The following is a 22,214-nucleotide window of genomic DNA, read 5'->3' on the forward strand; positions in this document are numbered from 1 at the left end:
AGAATTTAGAACGTGGATATACATGTATCAATATTTGAAGTACCTAAACAAAAACACTTTTAACACAAAACTTGTCCATTCAAAATTAAATATTACAAAATGTGTTCCAGTATGTATTTAATGAAATTCAATATAAAGTTTAAAATTAACTTAAAATAAGACTCAGTAATCAAACATTTGATAAGGCAGCAAAAAAGACCAATCATTTTCATGCATATGCAATCTCTATGAGGAATTTATGAAAATCAACTTCATTGAATCAAATGAAAAAATCGACATGATCATACATAGATTTGAATGCTGTTCTTTATGGGCCCTTGACCTCTGAGCTTTTTTACAAGGTTACGACCTGACCCTTCCAGGGTATAAAATAAAGTGGTGCCCCCTATGTCTATCAGCACTGGCTTGTCATCTCGTTGCTGTCCATTCAAAACAAATGTTTCCTCGTTGCTTTTTATAACTGAAAAAGTATGTTAAAAAAAAATTAACTCTTGCTCTTGCAGTCACTGCATGAGATTGGTTTTACACAAAAATCTTGAAATCTTTTCAACTTGCATTAAATTACTGCCATGAATAGCTTTACAAATTCTCTCACAATTAACATCTAATGAGCATTTTAATTTGACAATGAAGCATCAACTATAATAAAGTACTTGCCTATAAAATTTGGACTGAATTCCATTTCTTTGATCAGAATAGAAGTTGATCCTTTTTGCAATGTGATGATTTCATTGTAACCTACAAAATCAAGAGGGCTGATACTAATACAATTTATATATCAAAGATATGTTGTACATTTACAATTTTAACACTTTCATGGGATAAAAAAAATCCAGTATGTCATCATACCTGAGTACAGTTGTGGAATGGTGAATGCCCCTTGAATGAGTTTACAAGATTGTCCACCACCCTGACACACCCCACACACATCACGCTGGGCCGGGGACCCCAGCACATTGTCGCACCCTGCTTTCTAAAGAAAACGTTACAGAACCTGTATACCAATCAATGAAGTTGTCAACTCTCAATCAGTTCCTAATTAAAGCTTCTCCTTTTGATATTCAGAACCTAAAATCCACTTGACAGTAAATATACCAATGGGATTCTGAATGTACATAGATGTAATTCTTACTTTTCATTCATTTCATGCACAACATTCCTAAAAGATTTCATCAACATATTTTAAATTAATATCATGATTGATAGAATGTATATCAAAATCTCAGGTAGACTTTTTTTTCAAATCATTTTATTGCAACTAACAAATATTGGTGCATTTCATACCAGAAAAATTTGAGCGGGTATTATACATTGTAATTCATAACTTAAGTGGGTATCAATTATATCTGATATATAACTTAAGTAGATTTCAATTACCTGATAAAGGACTATATATGATAAGGGCCTAAAATGGCCCCCTAAAATGAACATCATCATTTTTCTATCATTCTTTGTTTTCTAAGTACAGATATGTATGCGATGTGTTTACGTAATATTCATTTTGGTTCAAGTGCCCACAATTTAGAAATATGACATTGTAAAGACAACCTTTTCCCGCCATTTTTGCATTTTTAGCGTAAAACAGCTTGTTTTTCCTTCTGAAAACATAGAGCTCATTCTTGAACAAATAAAATATTTTAATCAGAGATGTATCTAGCCAAGACTAATAAGTGACAAAAAAAATTTCCTTGTTCAAGCATGCGCTCCATATTTCCCATTCGTAAATAGATAAGAAAAAAGTCAATTTTTGGCAGATTTTGATTGAATTATAGAAATCGCGTCACTTCTGACGTCATATACTGCCAGTGAGTGCAAATAAATCAAATAAAAAGATGAAAAATATATTTTATATCAACTCTTCTAAAAAATTAGATAACATTTTATTGTACCCGAAACACTTAAAAAATGGCGAATTATGGGGGCCAAATTGAACTCTTATCATATATAGTTCTTTCAGTAAATTTTATATATGGATTTCAGTGAACTTCAGTGGATTTTGTTTATGTTTTAAACACATTTGGTTGTATAACACATATTAAGAACTTTTATACCTGACAGACTCCATCAACACACTGGTCATCAGACAATTTGTTACATTTTGTCCCATCAATCACTTTGTCGCTCCATTCATGGTATACACTGGTATTGACTGCCGAACACACTAAGCTACACCGCTCCTCTCCTACAGCAGAAATTCTGACATTTTTAAGTATTATAACGAAAAGAAATATAACTGTTTGAAAACACTTTTTACTGTCCTATATAATGACAAACACCTCTGTACAGTGCCTATACTGAAAAGGTGCATTTGTTAATGACGTTAGCTATGTAAAAGTTAATTGTGTTACTGTAAGTATTCACTGTAATCTACTACTTTGGACATAAAATAACAATTACACTTTCCATGCTTTGGAAAAAGTTATACAAAATTATTATTAAAACTTATCGATTAGACTTCAACCAGAGAGTTGATTTTATAGAGTGACATAAGAACAGAGAGTAACACATATCTTTGTGACCTTTTGACTTGAATCAAAATTTCAACAACGGGATTAAGAAAGATACCTTCTTTCTTTCATGTCCTTAACAAATTTGCCCGAATGAGTAACTTTTGGGACACAAATTGACAAGTTTTACAAATTTTGTGAAAAAGGTACACTCATCATTGGAGAGGGATTTCTGTTACAGTCCTTAAGTTTTACAAGAGATAAGAAATCAAAGTGATGTTTGGTTTTCTCTTTGATAAGTGCCATTAGAGAATTGAATTAAAATTTCTTTATCTGTAAATACTGGTTGATAATAAATTTCTAAGCTGATATAGTCCATAATTATATATTCATGTACAGGTATGTAGAAAAAATAAGTATATAGACACTGATTATCAATTCACTCAAAAATATAAATAAATTGACTAATGCCAACTTTGACGCTCTGAGAACTAAATCTTCATCATAAAATATGAGTACACAAAAAACTTTCATCAGCAAATGCATGTAACGGTACTAGCTAGTGTAAAGATAATGCATATTTATTCAATTATCTTTGAAAAGAACAAAATATTTATTCATGAAAACTTCTCACCATCATAATATGGTTTCCACTGGTATTCCCTGCCTAGAAAAGGTATGTTATCAAAATCTTGGCACTGAATCGCTCTGAAATCCAAACTACCCTCTCCACAACTCTTGATGAAAAAAAAATACCAAAAGTAATGAAAGTATTACCTATTATACATGTAACTATTTTAAAAACTTCAAAAACTCCATGCATCATCCATCATTTATTAAGGTCAGATGCAACCTATCTTCCATTTTTTCCTATCTCCACAATGTGAAGATATCCACTTTGTAATTTCATAATTATATTTTTATGTAATATGATTCTTTTTTCATTTAGATATAATGTCTTCAATTGAAAATGTATAGTATGACTTTACTTATAAGCATTCAAATGCATTTTGCATGCTATTTTAAGGAAAATTTGAAATATTCTAGCTCCGAAACAAGCCTGGTAATGTACTCTGAATTTTTGGTAATTAACAGGTTTAATTGTAAATAAATAAGGAATGAAATATCAAGGAAAATCATATAAAATTGAGGAATATCTCATGTGTCCATAAGAGTTTTTTGATTCTATCTACTGAAATGTATCCATAACAAAACTTCTTTTACCGATAAATTTAAGAACAAATGAAAACCATACCCACAGAAAGGTCAACAAGGATATTATTTTTGAAAGCATTCACAAGTAGGACAAATTTATAATAAAGCCATAATTTGCATATATATCTTTTCTCCTGTAAGAAATGTCAATATAATTGATTAACACATACCTGAGTGTTACAGGACTGGTACTCTATTTCCTGCTGAGCGCTATTATCACAGCGCTGTTTCCTCCCTGACCTTGTCCTCAAAAGCAAATTCAAGTTTACCATTATGAACAAACACAATCCATATTAACAACAATATTCATGATTTTTATTATCATAATTAGCTTTACATTGTTGATATTGTGGCCATCTCAAGAAACTCCATTATTAGTATTAGACCAAAGAGAGAGAAATTACGGTCTGGACAAGAAAATTTCACATAGATATGCTATGACCTTGACCTTAGACAGAAACTTGTTTCAAGGTTACTACCAACAAAAACTACAGGCAGAGTTTTTGGTAAAACATGGGCAAGATTGGATTAGGCGAGAGAAAAAATGTTTCAGAAATGGATTTCAAAGAAGTCTGCTTTGACATTGACATCTGACCTAGAGTTTAAGGTCACTGCACATCCTTTACTTAAATGTACTCAGTGGATGAAGCATGAGTTAATTTGGACCAAGGGAGAAAAATTTTGGTCTGGACAATGATTTTATATATAGGTGCTATGACCTTAACCATTCACTGCACACCCTAGATAAGGGGAGAGATTAATAACTGTATGATGTCAAATGGACAAAAGGATGGACTTACAAACTGATCACTTAAAGCAGAGTTGTGTCCCTAAGTCAAAATACCGTCAACATTTTTGTTTTAATGTACAATGTACTTAAGGTCCATGATTAAGATAAAAACAATTTCTGACCAATACATCTTGCACCACAGAACTTAGTTTTTGACAGCAATCATTGGTTCATGGGGGAAAATATTATCATTTCTAACAGTGAAGTTGAAATTATAAAGATGTCACATTTAAAAAAAAAAATTGCAAATGCATGTGAATAGAAGAATTTCCTCAGGACATGCATCATTATACAGTAAATAATTGGTTTATTTCATCAGTGTCAATTTTGCAATAACATAATGATTGTGTATGATGCATCAAATTGCCATTCACACGCCTTATTCAAATGTAATGAGAGCCATTATATAGATGAGTTTAGCCTGCGCATCAAACTTAACTTAATCAGCAAATATCCAAATTCTTGCATATATTTGTCAATGGACAAAATATAAAATATCAGCTTGTGTTAAAATCAAGCTAAACTGCATATGCTAATAAAGTACCGGTACACAAAGTAATAATTCTTCAAACATATTTTTGGCAGAATTAATTTACTTGTATGACAGTGCCTGTGCCATATAAAATACAGTTTTAAAATCCCTCTTTTAAATTAGCACACCTTTGATACAAACAGTTTCTCTGTCTAGATTGCACACCTCCGCCACATGTTCGGGAACAGGGTCCATAACTCCCCCACCTGTCCCAGAACTTTTCTGCATGTATCTGTGCAAAAAAAATATTTTATATCAAAATAACTTGAAACAAAATACATGTACAATTGCATTTAGTTCATTAAGATATATAATTGATGCCTAGCTATAATACATTGAACATTTTTGCTACAAAATAACAAGTTAGTTATTAAAAAATATTTAATATTGACTTATTAAACATATTTTAATCTTATGGAGTTTATCATTAACATAATGGATCATTATGGAGTTTGAGTACTTTATTTTAATATTTAATATTGACTTATTAAACATATTTTAATCTTATGGAGTTTATCATTAACATAATGGATCATTATGGATTTTGAGTACTTTAATGCAATTGTTAATTTGGTTTCACACTTTACCAAAAAAATAAGGTGATTTCACCATGCATCGGACACCTTTGGATTTTTCCCTTTGTTCGCGAATAAAATATCATCCAAATATAAATAAAACTTGTTTTAAAAGTTACAGGTTTTCCCCTTGCTTAAATATTGGAGAAAAATTTGTAAAATTGTTAAAAATGTAGAAAATAAAGCAAATTATTGAGGTGTTGAACTATTTCACCATGGATCGGACAATATTTACCAAGCATCGGACAGCTATAGCAGTACAGTAGAAATTAAAAATAACAACATTTTCTGGTTTTAATGCACAAATACAAAGGTTAGGAAAAATGAGTTTATTCAATTGCTATTCAGATTTCTTTTAATATATCCTCAAATCTACATATAGGAACTTAGAGTAGTGCTTCTGTTTTAAAGAATATTTATCTAAAAGGGGTTCTTTATCGTGCCAGCTCCTACAGGAATTTTGGACTAAAAAGGCTGTGTCCATAAAACTTGATTTTTAAGTGGTCTGAGGAAAATGTTTGTATCAATTATTTTTTTAATTTTTATTTTACTTCACATTTAAAGTATATCACAAGGAATGGGCACATAATCTTCGTATTATTAGAAGAAATCATGCAGTGAAAACTGTCCGATGCATGGTTAATTTGTGTCCGATCCATGGTGAAATGAACATATGGTGCAAAAATGGCCTTGACATTAATTGTTCAAATTTCTTGGACTTATTTTAATCAAATTTTGTTTCAAAATTTACTTCTTTCTAATTATTTTATACAGAGAGTGCATTTTCACTTATTCACAATCAAACGCACAACATTCAAATAACGCTTTAGTGTAAAATCTTCGTAAATAATTTTTCAATAATGGCGAATTTGACGTCATTTAACGATGCCTATATTGCTATTTCTTTGACAATGTGACTGTCAAATTCTTTATAATGATAAAGTTCATTAGTTCTAATTCAGGAACATACGAAACAACACATGAGCGCATGCACATTTATTTGTATATTTATAACAAAGTTGTCCGATCCAAGGTAGGTGTCCGATGCATGGTTAATTCACCCTATATAAATATTTTATAAAAAAATTTCTTTTTCAAGTTTCTGTTTCTGTGAGATGGTATTTCAAAATGTAGATCAAACACATCTTGCTTTTAGAAGTATTTAGTACATAATAACATAAAATTGAAGAGTCATTATCATAAAAAGTTTAATTTGACCAGATCTGACAATGTATGACGCAAGAGAACCAAGCATTTCTACTCAGTCCTTCCAATGGTACACCATGCTGCTTACTGGTCATCTTATTGTATACTGTTTGTAAAATTATATCAGGTTTTTTTTAAAGCTATTTGTATGACCCACTGAAGACATCAAACCAAAGGTTTCTACTTTACAAAAATTACTTTACAAAAATCACATACATCAGAGACATAAATAACAGAGATTGGCAACTCCGCCATTAGCGTGTTTTGTTGTTGAAAAATGGTACGGGACCAACCTGACTTTGAGAACTACATTTTAGTAAACTGAGATAATGATCTTAAACCAAAAGTATATTGTTTTAATGAAAAGTGTGCATAGGTTTTAGACATTTTTTAAACAAAAAATTTAAAAATAAGATTATTATATAGAAAATATATTGGCCAGCTATAAAACATCGGCGAAATCACATACAACGGGAAGCCAACTGCCTCCTAAAACTCCTTTTTTAATATTGTTATGACAAACTCATGAACATATAATATTTTGAATGTTTTGGTAATAGGTTTTAGCTGTTACTATTTCAATATAATTGTTTATTAGAAAGATATACTGATTTAAACTGGGAACACTTTACAATAGGGACTGCGGGATTTTGCGAGATTTCGATCAGTTGCCAATCTGTTATTTATGTCTCTGCATACATGTAAATTAAAATATTCATAATCTTCCTAAAAATCAGAAGGAAAATTCTATCTCATTCTTAAATATCATATTGTTCCATGAAATCAAAACAATTTCATTTCAAACTCAGAGATATGAATTAAAATACATGCAGCTGTATATCATTTCATTTGATCTTCACAATGCATTTGTTTTTGAAAGCTGGAAAGTGTTTATCGAAGTCCACCCAGACTGTTTAGTGTTTATAACCCGCGATGTACCTCATTTGGTCACTTAAGCCCCATGAGAAACCGTCAAACGTGAGAGACTAATTCGGTTGCGAATCAATACACGTATTGGTTTACAGACAGTGCAGCTAAATATTGATATCAGTTGCTAATGTGCATATTACAGTGCGTAGTGGCCAAAATCCAAATACACGTTTCAGACAAAACTGAAACTAAATTTCCTTATAAAGTCTGTCCCAAGATATTTATGCAGCACATTTGGACAATTTTTAATAATAATACACATACCTGTGAAATAAGTGCAATTGAAATAGTTGAAAGGGATATTTTCCAAGATAGTTTCATTTACACATTATCATCTTTTACTCGGAAAAATTCACAGGAACGAAAACAGATTCCTTACGGAGATTTATAATGTGGAATGTTTACATCTTTTCTCCATTCGGAATACACTCGGAATACATCGCGTAATTTTTCAACGTTATCATCCGGGCCTGCTGCAATACAAAATCTCCGTAGACATCACATTTTTTAGCATTGTATTGAAACCTGCATGATAAGCTAACAGGGGCGTTTCGACTGAGAAATCTTGGAAAGTTTTCATACTTTTGAATGAACATCGTTTGAACCATGAGGTATTTATAAATATCAAGCAATTAAGCCAAATTTGAATCCAGGATATCTTGCGACAGAGGATAGTAAAACATTACCGAATGTATCCCTATTCATTGAATTATCTGTATCTGTGTGTTGGCCAAATATAAAGATACTGGGTGAGTGGGATGTATTGTCAACATTAAAACGCATCACAAGTGCTCAAGTCAAGATTGTATACAATCTCAACATCAAAGGGGAGGTCATTAACTTACATTTTTACTGTCATCTTAGCATCTTTTTCTTATTCAGTTTTCGCGGGTTTATGTCATGCACCAGGAATCTTTAATGGAACACTAATTTTAGTCATAAACGCGGCCTTAATATTCCCGGAAAATACATATAAACAAGAATTTTTAAAAATTGGAATGGTAAGGTGATAGCTAATACTAGTATTTGAAAATTACGTGATTTTATTAATGTATGTGCAATCGTGCAAAGTGGAAGGTAAATACACTACCATATGCTTGATATTGTTTTATTTTTTTGTTGTTGTTACGATTCTCATAATTTGTACGACCTAGCTATATGATTAAGTTAAAAGTTTAAATAAAAACAACGAAAAGTAAAGAATGTAACCAATAAGAAATTGTTTCTTCGTGAACTTTACAGGATTCTTTATTTCCGAACGTTTTGATTGGTCAGCCCTTGGATCGATCATGTGATTCCGATAGATGTATCAAGGGTGGTGTTAATTAGGTAGTGCTATCAGCAGATTCATATCAGCTCGTTCGACGACAAAATACTCTGCAAAGATTTGTCAGGTCCTGTGTGGGTAATTTGGGAAACAATGCACAGAATGAGAAGTGTGTGTGTGCAAAAAGGCAAGAAAAACGAAAAAATATAAAGAATATCTTTTGAACAAGATTTTTAGTCAAACACCCTAATTAGCTATGACGGATCGTAACTTAGAACTGTGAGAGAATTGCTGCTGCTGTCAGTGCAAATGTTGAACTGACGGACACATGGACAAATTAGAAAACAATGTCTATGACACACGACGATTAATAAGCATCATCCAACAAACTTATTCAAAAGTGTTGAAATTAGTTTATAGTGATAAACTTTGGGTGACAACAAGGCTGTCGTGTTCGATTTTCCTGTATTGTTTATTTCCCTGAATACTTTATCAGTAAATATATCAGCAGTCAGTTGACATTTAAAAATTATCTTTATCTAGGACATACCTATCGTTTTGAGCTTTCACTCTCAAAGTTTTTATTAGTCATAAAAATCAAATTTTAAAAATTCAAAATCAATCTGTTTCGTCTTCAGCGTATACATATTTATAACTTGAAAATGAATTGTTATGAGCGATGCCTACTAATTATTCAGTAAAGAAAAAATCCCAGTATTTACAGTTTAAATTTAGGATTTTTAACAAAAAATTATTACATAGAGCTCTTCTTCTATAAAAGGAGATCTATACAGTCTAAAAATGGCCACGACCACCGATCCCTCTTAATTATTATTAGTTACAAATTTTAACGTTACGATATTCTCAAAGACTACATATTTCTCCAAGTACATCTGTACACAACAATATTCAACAAAACATTACTAAAACCGTATAGAGTCGGAGGTTGCCTTTGCCTTCCATCCCACCCACACCCCATATACTTTTTTTAAAAAGTATGTTGTTCACAAAGTACGTCAAGTTAGGATCGTGCACTCAGATATACATACATTGTGTAAAATGATTTTATATTATACTGCTATGTGACATTGTATACTACATTACTCATAAGTGAAAAAAAATAAAATTAGTCTTCTTTTTAATTAAATGAAGATAGGGGTACTAACTCACCTCCGTGAACTCCAGTAAAATTGTTATAATGGTCAGGTACTTCCAAACTCTTCTTCCGTTCATTGTTGAGCGCAGTAGCGTAATCTATTCTCTGTCTCTCCTCTATAGCCTCCACGCCACAAGTATCATTCTCCTTATTCTAAACCGACGTCTGCCGCTTAAACTTTTTATTAAAGTCTGTAGCTGTCTAATGTTGCGGGAAATCACCTGATAGAAATGGAAACAAAAATCGCCTGAATTAAACCCAAATTATGTCGGACTTTATCGAATTAGGAATCTGACCTTACATCTTACTAGAAGAGATGACATGTAAAAAGATCCTATCAGACGAGCGCGGGTAATTGCCTTTGATGGGGCTTAATTCTGGTAGGAATATATTGGGATAATTCATATTATCATAAGGGTTTAGAAACAATTCGCTCAAAAGGACATTTTTGATCGAGAACAAAGCACCACTGCGAACACCGTCTCTAGAATTCGGACTGACCGATAATTCTGTTACCAGCCACGCGGAAAATAATTCAATTTAATGAACTCTTGAACATGGAGAATAATCAGCAAGACCAATTTCTGGTCATTGTTCCTTTTTTACTTGGATGCTCGATTCATTAATGAGGATTGCCAAGACTCCTTTAAGAACCAGTGGGTTTTGACAGCATCCGTGCAAAGTCTTAGTGGACCCTCTACTGTCTATATCTTCGGATATCAATCGATGGATATATGTATATTTACCATTGAAATCAGACATTTATGAGGCCATCATAAAGTCATATTGCTACATAAGGGCCCTTGACGCACAGGAAAGGCAAACATATTCCGTGTATTTTAAAATAACAGACCGCCTACTAAACATGTACTAGTACATGTACATTGAACCTCCCGTTTCGAAATGTGCACATTCCAAACCCTTCATAGTTCCATTTTACCTAAACCATTCATTTTAATCCTATTTTACTTTAGGACAAAAATGTTTACCGTTTGTTAGATACTTGCATTCGAGAAACGCCACACATAATGTTAAGTGCACAGATCCCATCCCCAACATAGGGACATTGTTTCGATCCCCTGTATTATACCACCCCCCCCTCCCCCCCCCCCCCCCCCCAAAAAAAAAAAACCAGGGTGTCGCATGTACATATGTGCAAAAATGGTACATCGGTTAAGCTTCTGACTTTTATTTTTGAAAAGCACCCAATGATGCTACGTTAGCTTGTGACAGGTCGACGTACGAACGTATATGCTTATTTGTGAATCTGAAATTGACACTACATGACCCTCGACGCAGAGTCTAACAGATATATTTACCAAAGATCACTGACATTTTGAATGAATTAAATGCTTTATACAGCACTGGAGGATTAAAAGTTCTGATGAATTTTAACCAGTATTTAAAAACAAATTGATAGAATATGATTTGGTGATTTGGTGAAAATAAAATTACGTAAACAAAATATAATAATCGAGTAAAGGAGAGAGAGAGAGAGAGAGAGAGAGAGAGAGAGAGAGAGATTATAATGCACAGGTGAGAAAAACGCACGTGCCAATCATTTGTTAAAAACGTAAGTTAGTTAAAATATAAAAGAAAAAATAATGCCTACCTTGACATGTTTTCGTTGACACTTGATAAGGTAAAAAAGGTATATATTGACCCAGCCCACAGGAGCACTATGTCCGACTTCTGTCCGTGGTCTTATCAATTACCCTTGTCTATGAGTGTATCAGGAGGTTTCTCAATTAGTCTCAAATACCCGCATAGGTGATCCCGTGTCTGTAAACCGTAAAAGATTAATTGGATTACGTTAATTTGATTAATTTGGACATGTAAAGGTTAACTTTGGTCAAATGTCTGGTCAGATTACAGGTTATCCTTAAGTTCCGCACAGGTAGAGCCAAGATCTACCCACCCCGCTGTCCAGCTGTTGGAATTTACCTACCATATGTAATTTTAATTTTACACCTCATTTACGAGCATTTTCAGTCAGTTAATGTCTATCTTTGAACACTTTTTTGTCATTGAAAAATTGAGAGATGTGCTAGGTGTCAGGTGGGATGTATTTCAAAGGAAATAACACAAATGTCTGTCACCTTACGCCCCTGAAGAATTACTAGAACCTTATAACGATATACTAGCGCCTTATAACGATATACACTCAAATTATGTAATAAAATTAATGTGATGAAAACTTTCAAACAGCAAGAATACATGTCTTCATTATTATTCCATAAAATGGTTCGTACAAAGAAACCCTGTATGCCCTTGCCTACCCGTAATTTTGTGTGTGTGTTTTGGGTTAGCTTGTATCAGGTATCAGAAATCAAAATCAACACAATCTAGAACAAGTCTGATTTAATAACTCTAACAACACTAATTGTGCATAAACGAGTCACATTTTTCAAAAGACACGTTTCCATCAACCTATTAAGTACTTACAATCTCTAGTACTGAGTATAACGGATGGGGGTGGGGTGGGGTTACAATGTAGTGTTCCCAACCAAAAACAAAACCCACGCACAACTAAATTGAAAATCAATTAAAAACAAAAGCAAAGCATCTGCTAACAGTAATTTGCTTGGCGTGAAAAATTGTGGAGAAGTTTTTATGCACAAACTAAAACAATTTAAACCTTTTTTTAATAAACCACGGATTTTTTTTTTTGTATAAGAATGGAACATAATCAGGAAAAAGATCTCATCATTAATTGGAACGCATTAATATTTGCATGCGTATCATTTAAATCTCCTTTTTAATTGCATCTGTATCACAAGTATTCATCAAACAATTCTTCAACGAAAAGTAATATTTTAACATTAGTTAAAGGTTAAAACCAAAACCCTTACCTTGTCGGAAATATTACAACCAGACGGAACCACGTTCACTTTCGACACAAAAATCCGGACTATAAACCTATATAATTTAAGTAAAAATGTGTCACCGATTCCCGATAACGGCGCGGATATATGTTTTTATGAATGCACACCTGTGAACAGTGACTGTGGGGGCTGGAGAAAGCTGGCCTGGGTCTTGGAATCGATTCCGCGGCGGCGAGACGGCGGGACTGTTTGTGCAATACACGGCTTTAAGATGCAGCCCTTCGCCGACGACAGGGTAGATAGGATAATACGCCAGTCAAAAGGATTTTCATTTTAAAAGATGATCGGCGTTTCACAGCAACTCGCCTGTAGGTTCTTTAAAAGTGCTAAAGATATACGTGTGCTCCAAATTGACAGTCAATTCCAACTCAATTGAAATCAGGGTTTAATATTGAATGAAATCGCGATCGCCAACTGTCTAAAATATGTGTGCATATTCGACAAAAAACACTTGTTAAATGTTTGATTACTCGTATTAATATTTGCCAAACGTTCAATGCAGTGCACGTGTTATTCTAGATACCAACATCCTAGAATCTGTATTGCATAATGAAATATTATGCAAATTAATTTCTTTAGATAGGGGAAAGATTAGTATATCAGGTCACGTGATTATTAGATGAATTCGAAATGACTTCTCGAGTGAAAATAGAAAAAATATCCACGTTTAATAGTAAAAGGTTCGATTAAATATGTCGGCATATCTTAACTTGACAATTGTTTTGAATAAAGAATATTTGCTTAAACAGATTTTTAAACTTCATTTCCATCGGAAGCGAAATCTGACATAACCACTAAGTAATTGTGCAGTCAATGGTAAACGGCGTGATTCATTCATGCAGCGGCGGTGTTATGTAATATAGATGAGCTTTGGTGAGTCAGTTTACACTGTTAGTTCAAAAAGACTATCGATCCTGTCGCAACATCTTTAAATGAATTTTTATTTTTCACATTAATCAGCGCTACGAGCAGAATATGTTAACCTGTTAATCAGAACACTAGTACTGGATAAGAGAGAGAGAGAGAGAGAGAGAGAGAGAGAGAGAGAGAGAGAGAGAGAGAGAGAGAGCAAGCAAAAAGTAAAAATGTATGAAAACTCCAATCCTCCTTTCACGTAAATTCGAGACCATTTTAATGTTTAAGTGCCTGTCATAATGTTAGATATAGAATAAAAACTCAGTCCAAGGGACAAACTGATATATAAACCCCTCTCCCTGTCTCTGTTTACCTTACTGTGTCAGTGCATTTACACAGATTAACCCAATACGAGGCTGTAAAACTCAAACAGGTCAAGTGGGCGTTGAAAAATGCTTATCTTTTGATCTCTAAAAATTAAATGTCAGGTATAGATCTGCCTGTAAGTAGGGTTGTTTAAGGCCTATAAAGTCCCCGTAATCTGATACTAAATCTTCTGAGAATTCGTCTACATATGGATACACCTTGATCTATTTTGAAAAGGTTGATAAAATACGTTAGATCCTAGCAGGGTAGGAAGCGCAACTAAACGTACAACATAAAAAAGTTCTTTGATATCACTTTCAACCCAATATTTGCTGCATAATTGACTCTTTTGATCTGAGAGCAAATTAAAAATAAATCACAGTTATCTCCCTTTTTTAAAATTTGCCTCTGGGTGATCACCTCTCATAAGTGACACGTTCATAACTAAAGCAGCTCAACGATGAACACGTTGACATGTTGAAATACAAATATGAACGTCCAACTAAAATGTGAATAATTTTGAACATATATTAAGGTTTTCTTGCTTTAATTCAATAATTCTAGGCTTGAATAAAGAAGAAAATGATTGAACAGTTTCGTTTAGTTTAACGTTGTTCATTTGGATTACTTGTATCTACATACCCTAGCTCACTATAGAAGAGATAAAATTGAATATTTCTCAAAAGTAGAATTCGAAATGAAATGTCTCGAAAAATGTCATATATATGTAAGTGATGTTATAGATAATATTAAAGAAAAACATCTACAGAGTCAACATGCGTAAATCAGCGATCTCCAATCCACAGCCATGTTCAATAACTCAAAATTATCCGAAGTTTTTTTTTATATATTCATATTATAAATCTACCTTTTATATAGACAAAATTAATAAGTCTTCTAGTGTTAATATTTTGATCAGATTTTCACCGAAATGTTTGTATTAGTAATTCCACGGTGATCTTTTTTTCTTGATCTCATGGAACTTGTATAGTTATTTTTCCATTATATCCAACGTATGAAAATTAGCAATAACTTTGTAAAATGCATGAATTCCATCAATAAATTTTTATTTCTATTTCATTTCATTTATAAAGTTTAAAGGACAAATAACATTTTTATGATGCAAAAAAAAACTTTGAGGCTGAGGGTTTGAGAATCTTAAGGTTGATCATGGAATTGAAAGCACAGTATTTGTTAATCTACTTTCACCTTAAGTCGCTGGAATGGGATTCTTTATGAATACATGTAAAAAAAAAAAAACAAACACAGAAATAACTTTTAAAATGTATAATTGTTAGTAAAGTAGCTAAATAAAAATATGCAACCTCTTGAGTATTTATCCAATAATTACAATATCATTTTTATATGAACAGTCTTGAAGTAAAAAAGAAAACAAGGAAAAAACTTAACTATGAACAATATAAACAAAAATGAACACAAACAAATATAATAACACATTGTCTGTTCTACACAAAAAATCTATGAAAACTTAATGGCAGAACAAAGAGTATTAAATTCCTTTATATAGTCAGTAAACGTAAAATGATTACATCAGCAGCAAGCAATAAATGTTTCTCATTGGCAAAGTGTTGCACATTAAACTAAATACAAATTTCATGATTTTTGTTGTTGAAAATTTTACTTGAAAACAATCAGTTGGAAATAACTTGATAAATTTCAACATGTTATCTTGCTGCTACTGAATGGTACATACGTCATGGAAGTGTCTAAATACCCTAAAATAACAACACTTTCAAGCAGTCTTATTCATCACATTCTTAAAAGGGTACATTTATACAAATCACGTCATTGAATAAAGAATCAAATGACTGTACCTAGTATACGATTTCTATTTCGATCAATATAACATCACAAAAATAAAAAAATTGTTTCCAGTCCACATTGTGGTGTATAAATTTTTTTTTTTAATAAAGTTATTCCAAAACGAAGAAGTTTCTGTTTTGCTCTGCATATCAATTTTATACAGTCATTATGCATCTGATATACATTAGATGTATACTGTACATGTAACAAATATATAATTCATTATGCTGTAAACATGCAAGCCAAAATATCATACAGATGTATATTACCTTAAATGTGATACAAGAATATATGAAGAGTATTATCTGCAGTTAAGAATAAACAGTTGGTAGCGTCTATTTCATTCATGTTTCGGTAAATGTTTGTTATACATGTATAACTTACAGTATATATATTTAACGAGTATTAACATAAAGCAGTTGTTCAGTGCATGTATATGCTTTTTAGAATTAGGATTCTAAATGTTCTATAAGAAAATATTGAAGCATTTCAAACATTGCGATTGGTGACAAACACTCGAATTCCCCCATTGGCTTTTAGCACAGGACCAATTTTCTTTTCTACAGTAAAGTTTGGGTCCAGTTTTACGCTAAAACTGAAATATAAGGAAAAAAAAATTTCATGTTTTATATGCAGATAATTCTGAGTCTGGTGAAAAAATCCCTTTATTCAAAATTATAATAACTTTCTCTAATATGATTTTTGTTTCAAAGGTTTTACATGTTGTGTTAATTATCGTGAAGATATATGATTGACTTACTGTCTCAGCACTCTGGAAAGAATCACCTTCTCTTCATTTAAGGCAAAGTTCTGCCCAATACAGTTCCTACAAATTATTAAACAGTACACTCAACTCAACTGTTAAGCAGATGGCAGATTTCATATTCAACAAAAGATTGTAAACTTGTATTGAATTAAATCCCCAACCTTTCATATGAATTGTCTCTTTTACAGACCTACCGGTAACATGCACATTCGTTGGAGTAAATTATTTTTGAAAAAATGAAAGTTGTATTTTAAAGTATTGATATGTGAAAACATGATCAAAATTGCTCCTTGATATACATGTACTCCTAATTTTTAATTCTTTTACCTTGGACCTGCAGAAAAAGGAATGTATGAAAAATTGTCTATGTTGGAGTTATTTTCCCGTGAGAACCGTTCTGGGCGATATTCCTCTGGGTTTCTCCACACAGCTGGGTTATGATGGACACTATTTATAGCAATTGTGAAGAGAGTGTTCTGTGGGAATACTTTGCCATCAATAGTCATCTCCCTTTGTACAAGTCTCTGAATCAAAGGCACTGTGGAAGAATCTCGCAAGGATTCCTTTAGACACATGGTCAGGTATTCAAAGTGGGACAAATCCTCCCTTCAAAATACAGGTAGTATCAAAAAGCACCTCCAAATTAAAAAGGTTAAAACAGTCATGGTTAGGAGGTCTAAATTCATAACAGTATTCTATGTTACCATTTTGAAAAAAAAACTATAAATACACTCTCTCTCTCTGACTGCTAAAAATATGCCAACAATCATGAATGTAAAATACATCAAACATATGAACTAGCCCCATCTTCTGTCTATGTAAGACCTACCACTGGGTCCACTCAGTAGCCTTGTTGGCCCAGATAGAGTCCAGCTCCTCCTGAACTTTTTGTTGGTAGTCCGGATGCTGGGCCAGTAAATACAGCAGCCAGCTAATGGAGGAAGCTGTGGTGTCATGTCCTACAGATCAAGGGCACAAATATTTTATATCGATTTATCTTAAATTGGGTTTGTAAAGCTGATTATCTATGCAATGCCATCTTCTCTAGCAATTTGAACATTTGACTAACCAAGAAGTTCAGTGTCCTAGTAATCATTTTGTTAATGGATGGGAGAAAGGAGGGGAGAGGGACTATGGAGTCTATATGTAAAATTGAGCCCTCAGGTTTTTTGATAAAGAATTTTTACTTTAATGGTAAAACTAATTTTGTGTACATATAAGCTCAATACTCATATGCTCCTACTAGCACTAGCTAATGCTTTAACCCTTTAGCTGGTTATTCGTTATCTCGGCCGGTAGAGCATTGTTTTAAAGGGTCTTGGGTTCGATCCTACATGTGGTCTTTCCTCCTATTCTATTAAGTCATTAACATCTGGGTTAGTTGTTTTCTAACAAACTCTGCTGTAATAAAGCATGTTAACATAAATACCCTCAAATAGAAATGTGTCAACTTCATTTCTAATTTCTGACTTGGTCAGCTTGTTTCCATCCTCATCCTTAGCTTGCAGTAACAGATCCAAGAAATCTAAATATGGCCGTTCACTCATTCCATCTAACTGGTCCTAAAACAAAAACAAATGCTAGTATGAAACATTTTTGGTGATTTTTTGTTTGATTAGCATTATGACAACTGTCACGAAAAAGTTTATCCTGTCCAATGATTGCATAGTTTGAATTGAGATTTGAAACTCCTAAACATACATGCAAATATGATTATCTTTCTATACATCATCATTCTTTTCTATCAAAATAACCCAATATACCAGTATACCAGTGGTACAAGCAACACTGACAATGGGAGGAAAACTTACAATTTCCTGTTGGCGATTCTTGATGATGTCCTCCGCTATCTTGTGAACTTTGTCACAATGGTCCTTAAACTGCCTGCCCAATTTTGTGTTGTAAAAGATGATGTCTGGAAACAGCCATAGTTTCCTATAAAAATTAAAATCATTGTTAATTAATTACCACATGTACTGAAATAATCTGTGAACACTATTCACTCCAAAAAATTAAATTCTTTTTACATATACTTTTATTTTGTAAATATTTTTTTCATTTCCACTTCATCTTTTTTTATAGACAAGGGAGACAACTTTCTATTATTGTTGTAAACTACACTTAATCATGATGCATGGTAGCTAGTGCTTGAAAACTCCATTTTTCGGAGATTAATTTGTTTTTGATTGAGTCTCTCTGTAAGGAGTTATTGGCCTTATATACTTGTCAGATAAATTGTCAAGTACCTGTTTCTTTTACTCCAAATTTCTCCCAGCTTTAGGACATACTGTACATATTCTGACTCCCTATTCAATGAAAATCAGAAAAGTAGTCACTTCACATGTTTCATTAAAACCTTGAAAAGAAAACACATAAAAGGCAAATCATTGATTTATAAGGGGGTGAATAGTTTAAAAAGCAATAATGGTTGGTTCATGAGACTATGTATGTTTTTTAGTTGACCCATAGATAAGAAAGAATTAGTTTCAAAGACAATCATATACTAGCATCATAATAGGCAATCATAGTGTATGATGGAATATTTTACCGACAAATCATGACATTAACCAAGCCATACCCAAAGAACATTCATGCTTTACGGGATACAGTTTATGAAAATGAAATTGCACCAGTTAAACAAATCAAATAAAAACCTTTCTTGACAGTTTGTTTCCATGGAGAATATACATTGGAGCAAAATATCCAAGGTGCATAAACTCATTTCTTTAATAAGGTCAAAGCTAACACCTCTCTCTGCATAGGACTCAAACTTTCTCTGTAAAAAACATGCATATTGCAAAATACCCAATTCCATAAGTTTATTTAATTCACTGCCAATAACTCTCTTTTTTGACATAATCTTTAAAAAATTAGATTAAGAGACTATTGGTATTTTATCACTCACCACCAGTTGATCTGTAGCTTTGTTGTAGATGTTAACATAGGGTTTTAAGATATTGAAATGGAAAGCAGGGGTCAAAAGTCGCCTTGCTCTACTCCATCTCTTGCCGTCCGCTAAAAGTAGCCCCTCCCCCAGCCATGGATAAACATGGCGGTATGCCCCTCCAAAGCCCTTGGATTTGGGATCTACAGAAAAAAATTCTTTGCTTTTTTTTCAATATTCTTGTTCCATTTTTTCACACCAAACACCACCAATTTGAATGCTAGATATTATTGAATATCAGATGTACATAAGTAAAAAAAAAAATATCCCTGTATATAGTTCATCTATCAAATCAAAATTAACATTTAATCAAATTTAAACTATGGTACAAAAATTTACCATTGTGCCTATAGCAATTTTTATATGCAAAAAAATAATTATGGCAAAAAGAAACTTAATTTTTGAAAGTAAAATATATAAACAAAAGAAATTAACTTTAACCACATTTGACAATCACTGCAATAATAACAAAGGAACTTTTACATTAAATCTAAGCTTTGTAGCAAATGGGTTTACAATGTGAATTCAGAATAAACAGTTTTAGCTACTCGTCTTGTTCATATAGAAATACATGTACAATCAATCTAAGAAAGAGTCATTTGTTAAAACCTTTAAATATATGTATAACTTCATTTATAAAAGTAATTTAATTTCATGTTCAGTTAGAAGGAATCTACAACACAATACTATTTCAAAGCAATTTAGATTAAGGTGGTATGGGACACCTCCATATTGTAACGTATTTCCGATTGAAATAAACAATTATCTCAAATCTTTTCTTTTCTGAAATTGTTACCTAACAGCATAGCGTAATTGGTTAGAGCATTAACTATGAATCTGTAAGTCATGAGTTCGAAATCTTGCTTGGACTTTTATAACTCTTACCTTTCCCAAAATTTTAAAACATATTTTTTGGACAAAGAAATGAAAGTATTTTAATTATTGTGTTTTTTTATCCACATTAATATCGACAGGTGTCCCATACCACCTTAGGAAGTAAGAAATGAAGAAAAAAAATTACCATAATACCTTTCATCATAAGAAATATCAAACAACACTTAACCTTTCCCAAGCATTATTTTTCTTTGTTAGCTAGCGCAAACATTTGACTTACAAATACACTGTACATTTTTGGCACTCTTTAAAATCCCCTGTCCAATGATTCTAACACCTAATTATGTGCATTAAACATGTTATTTTAAAAAATTGTCAAACTTGATTAAATGGTTAATACAGTTTATATAACTCAGTTAATTCTATTTTACCTTTTTCCAAATTCTAAGGATTATATCCTTTGAGAATAGAAGAATATTCTGTAAGACTGTGACGATTCATTGCTTTCTGAATTGGTTCACAAATTTATTTTAACTTTATATTTAACTATGGTAAAAAGCATGTTTACAAATGTCAATATACATGTATATCCAAACTTATGAACAGTATTTATGAAATCTTGATTAGATAGCTATATATATATATAAAAATTATCTATTCGCATAGATTGAAGATATGTAACAAACCTGCATGTGTTAAAATCTGTTTAATAGTTTCTGGGTGGTTCAAAACAACAGTTGCATTAAATGGTCCGATCCAGAACTTATACATTCTTGGGAATTTAGCAGTCAGTTCTTGTCCAAGTTTCAACTGGTCTGAATGTTTGTCTGTCAGCTAAAGAATAAAAAAATACCTCAAACTGAGTCTCTGTATTATGGTATTAAACATGTTAAAAATGTTTTGAATACATTCTTGGAAATTTAGCAGTCAGTTCTTGACCAAGTTTCAACTGGTCTGAATGTCTGTCTGTCAGCTAAAGAATAAAAAAATACCTCAAACTGAGTCTCTGTATTATGGTATTAAACATGTTAAAAATGTTTTGAATCATACATGAAAATAAAAAATAGAATGTGGTCATTGATATATCTGTTTCATCCTAGTATAGTACAGGATAAAACTACGTCTGTAATTTCTGCAAGTTGTCTGTTTTATTTTCTCTCCATTTTTTTCTATTTGAAGAAAAAGAATCATACCAGATGTAGATTTCCATACAGCCAATGTGTATCTTCCGGACCAGGCACGCGTTTCATTAGTTTTGTGTAGTACCTGTACCAAAGACAGAAATTCACAATTTTCTTGATAACAACCACAGCAATCAACGATGCAGCAACGGCTAATACAACTTTAGCGTTAATGACATCCGATCTCCGCTGTTTTAGGTAATCAATTATCACGAAAGCCAAGTGACTAAAAGATTCCATCATGCTCTAACTCAGTTGAGATGCCCTGTCACGGTTTTAAAAAACTTTTCTTTTTCTTCATGTTGACTGCCAATCAACTTCTACTTTCACTTTATTTTAATGTTAAACTGTACTAAAAATAATTCGTGTGATGAAGAACATAGATATTATTAGAAACAGTTTTATAAAACTCTCAAGTCAAATATGAATGAAAAAATTCAA

The 22,214-nt window shown here is 32.3% G+C and overlaps 1 protein-coding gene and 1 pseudogene across 1 annotated transcript; both read right to left on the reverse strand.

Moving 5' to 3' along the window:
- Window positions 1-324: 324 nt before the first annotated feature.
- On the reverse strand, window positions 325-12,097 carry LOC128177919 (A disintegrin and metalloproteinase with thrombospondin motifs 6-like; annotated as a pseudogene).
- A 3,399-nt stretch (window positions 12,098-15,496) lies between these two features.
- Window positions 15,497-22,103, reverse strand: LOC128177918 (cytochrome P450 4F2-like). The gene is made up of 11 exons (XM_052844840.1): window positions 21,786-22,103; window positions 21,279-21,426; window positions 19,720-19,901; window positions 19,469-19,590; window positions 19,061-19,120; window positions 18,626-18,749; window positions 18,244-18,376; window positions 17,644-17,773; window positions 17,142-17,420; window positions 16,809-16,874; window positions 15,497-16,643 (listed from the first exon to the last, which is right to left on the reverse strand). The coding sequence occupies exons 1-11, from the start codon at window positions 22,014-22,016 to the stop codon at window positions 16,538-16,540; spliced, it is 1,581 nt and encodes a 526-aa protein (XP_052700800.1). The 5' UTR covers window positions 22,017-22,103; the 3' UTR covers window positions 15,497-16,537.
- Between the last annotated feature and the right edge of the window lie 111 nt (window positions 22,104-22,214).

This window comes from Crassostrea angulata, chromosome 3 (assembly GCF_025612915.1).
Source record: "Crassostrea angulata isolate pt1a10 chromosome 3, ASM2561291v2, whole genome shotgun sequence".
Lineage (NCBI taxonomy): Eukaryota > Metazoa > Mollusca > Bivalvia > Ostreida > Ostreidae > Magallana > Magallana angulata.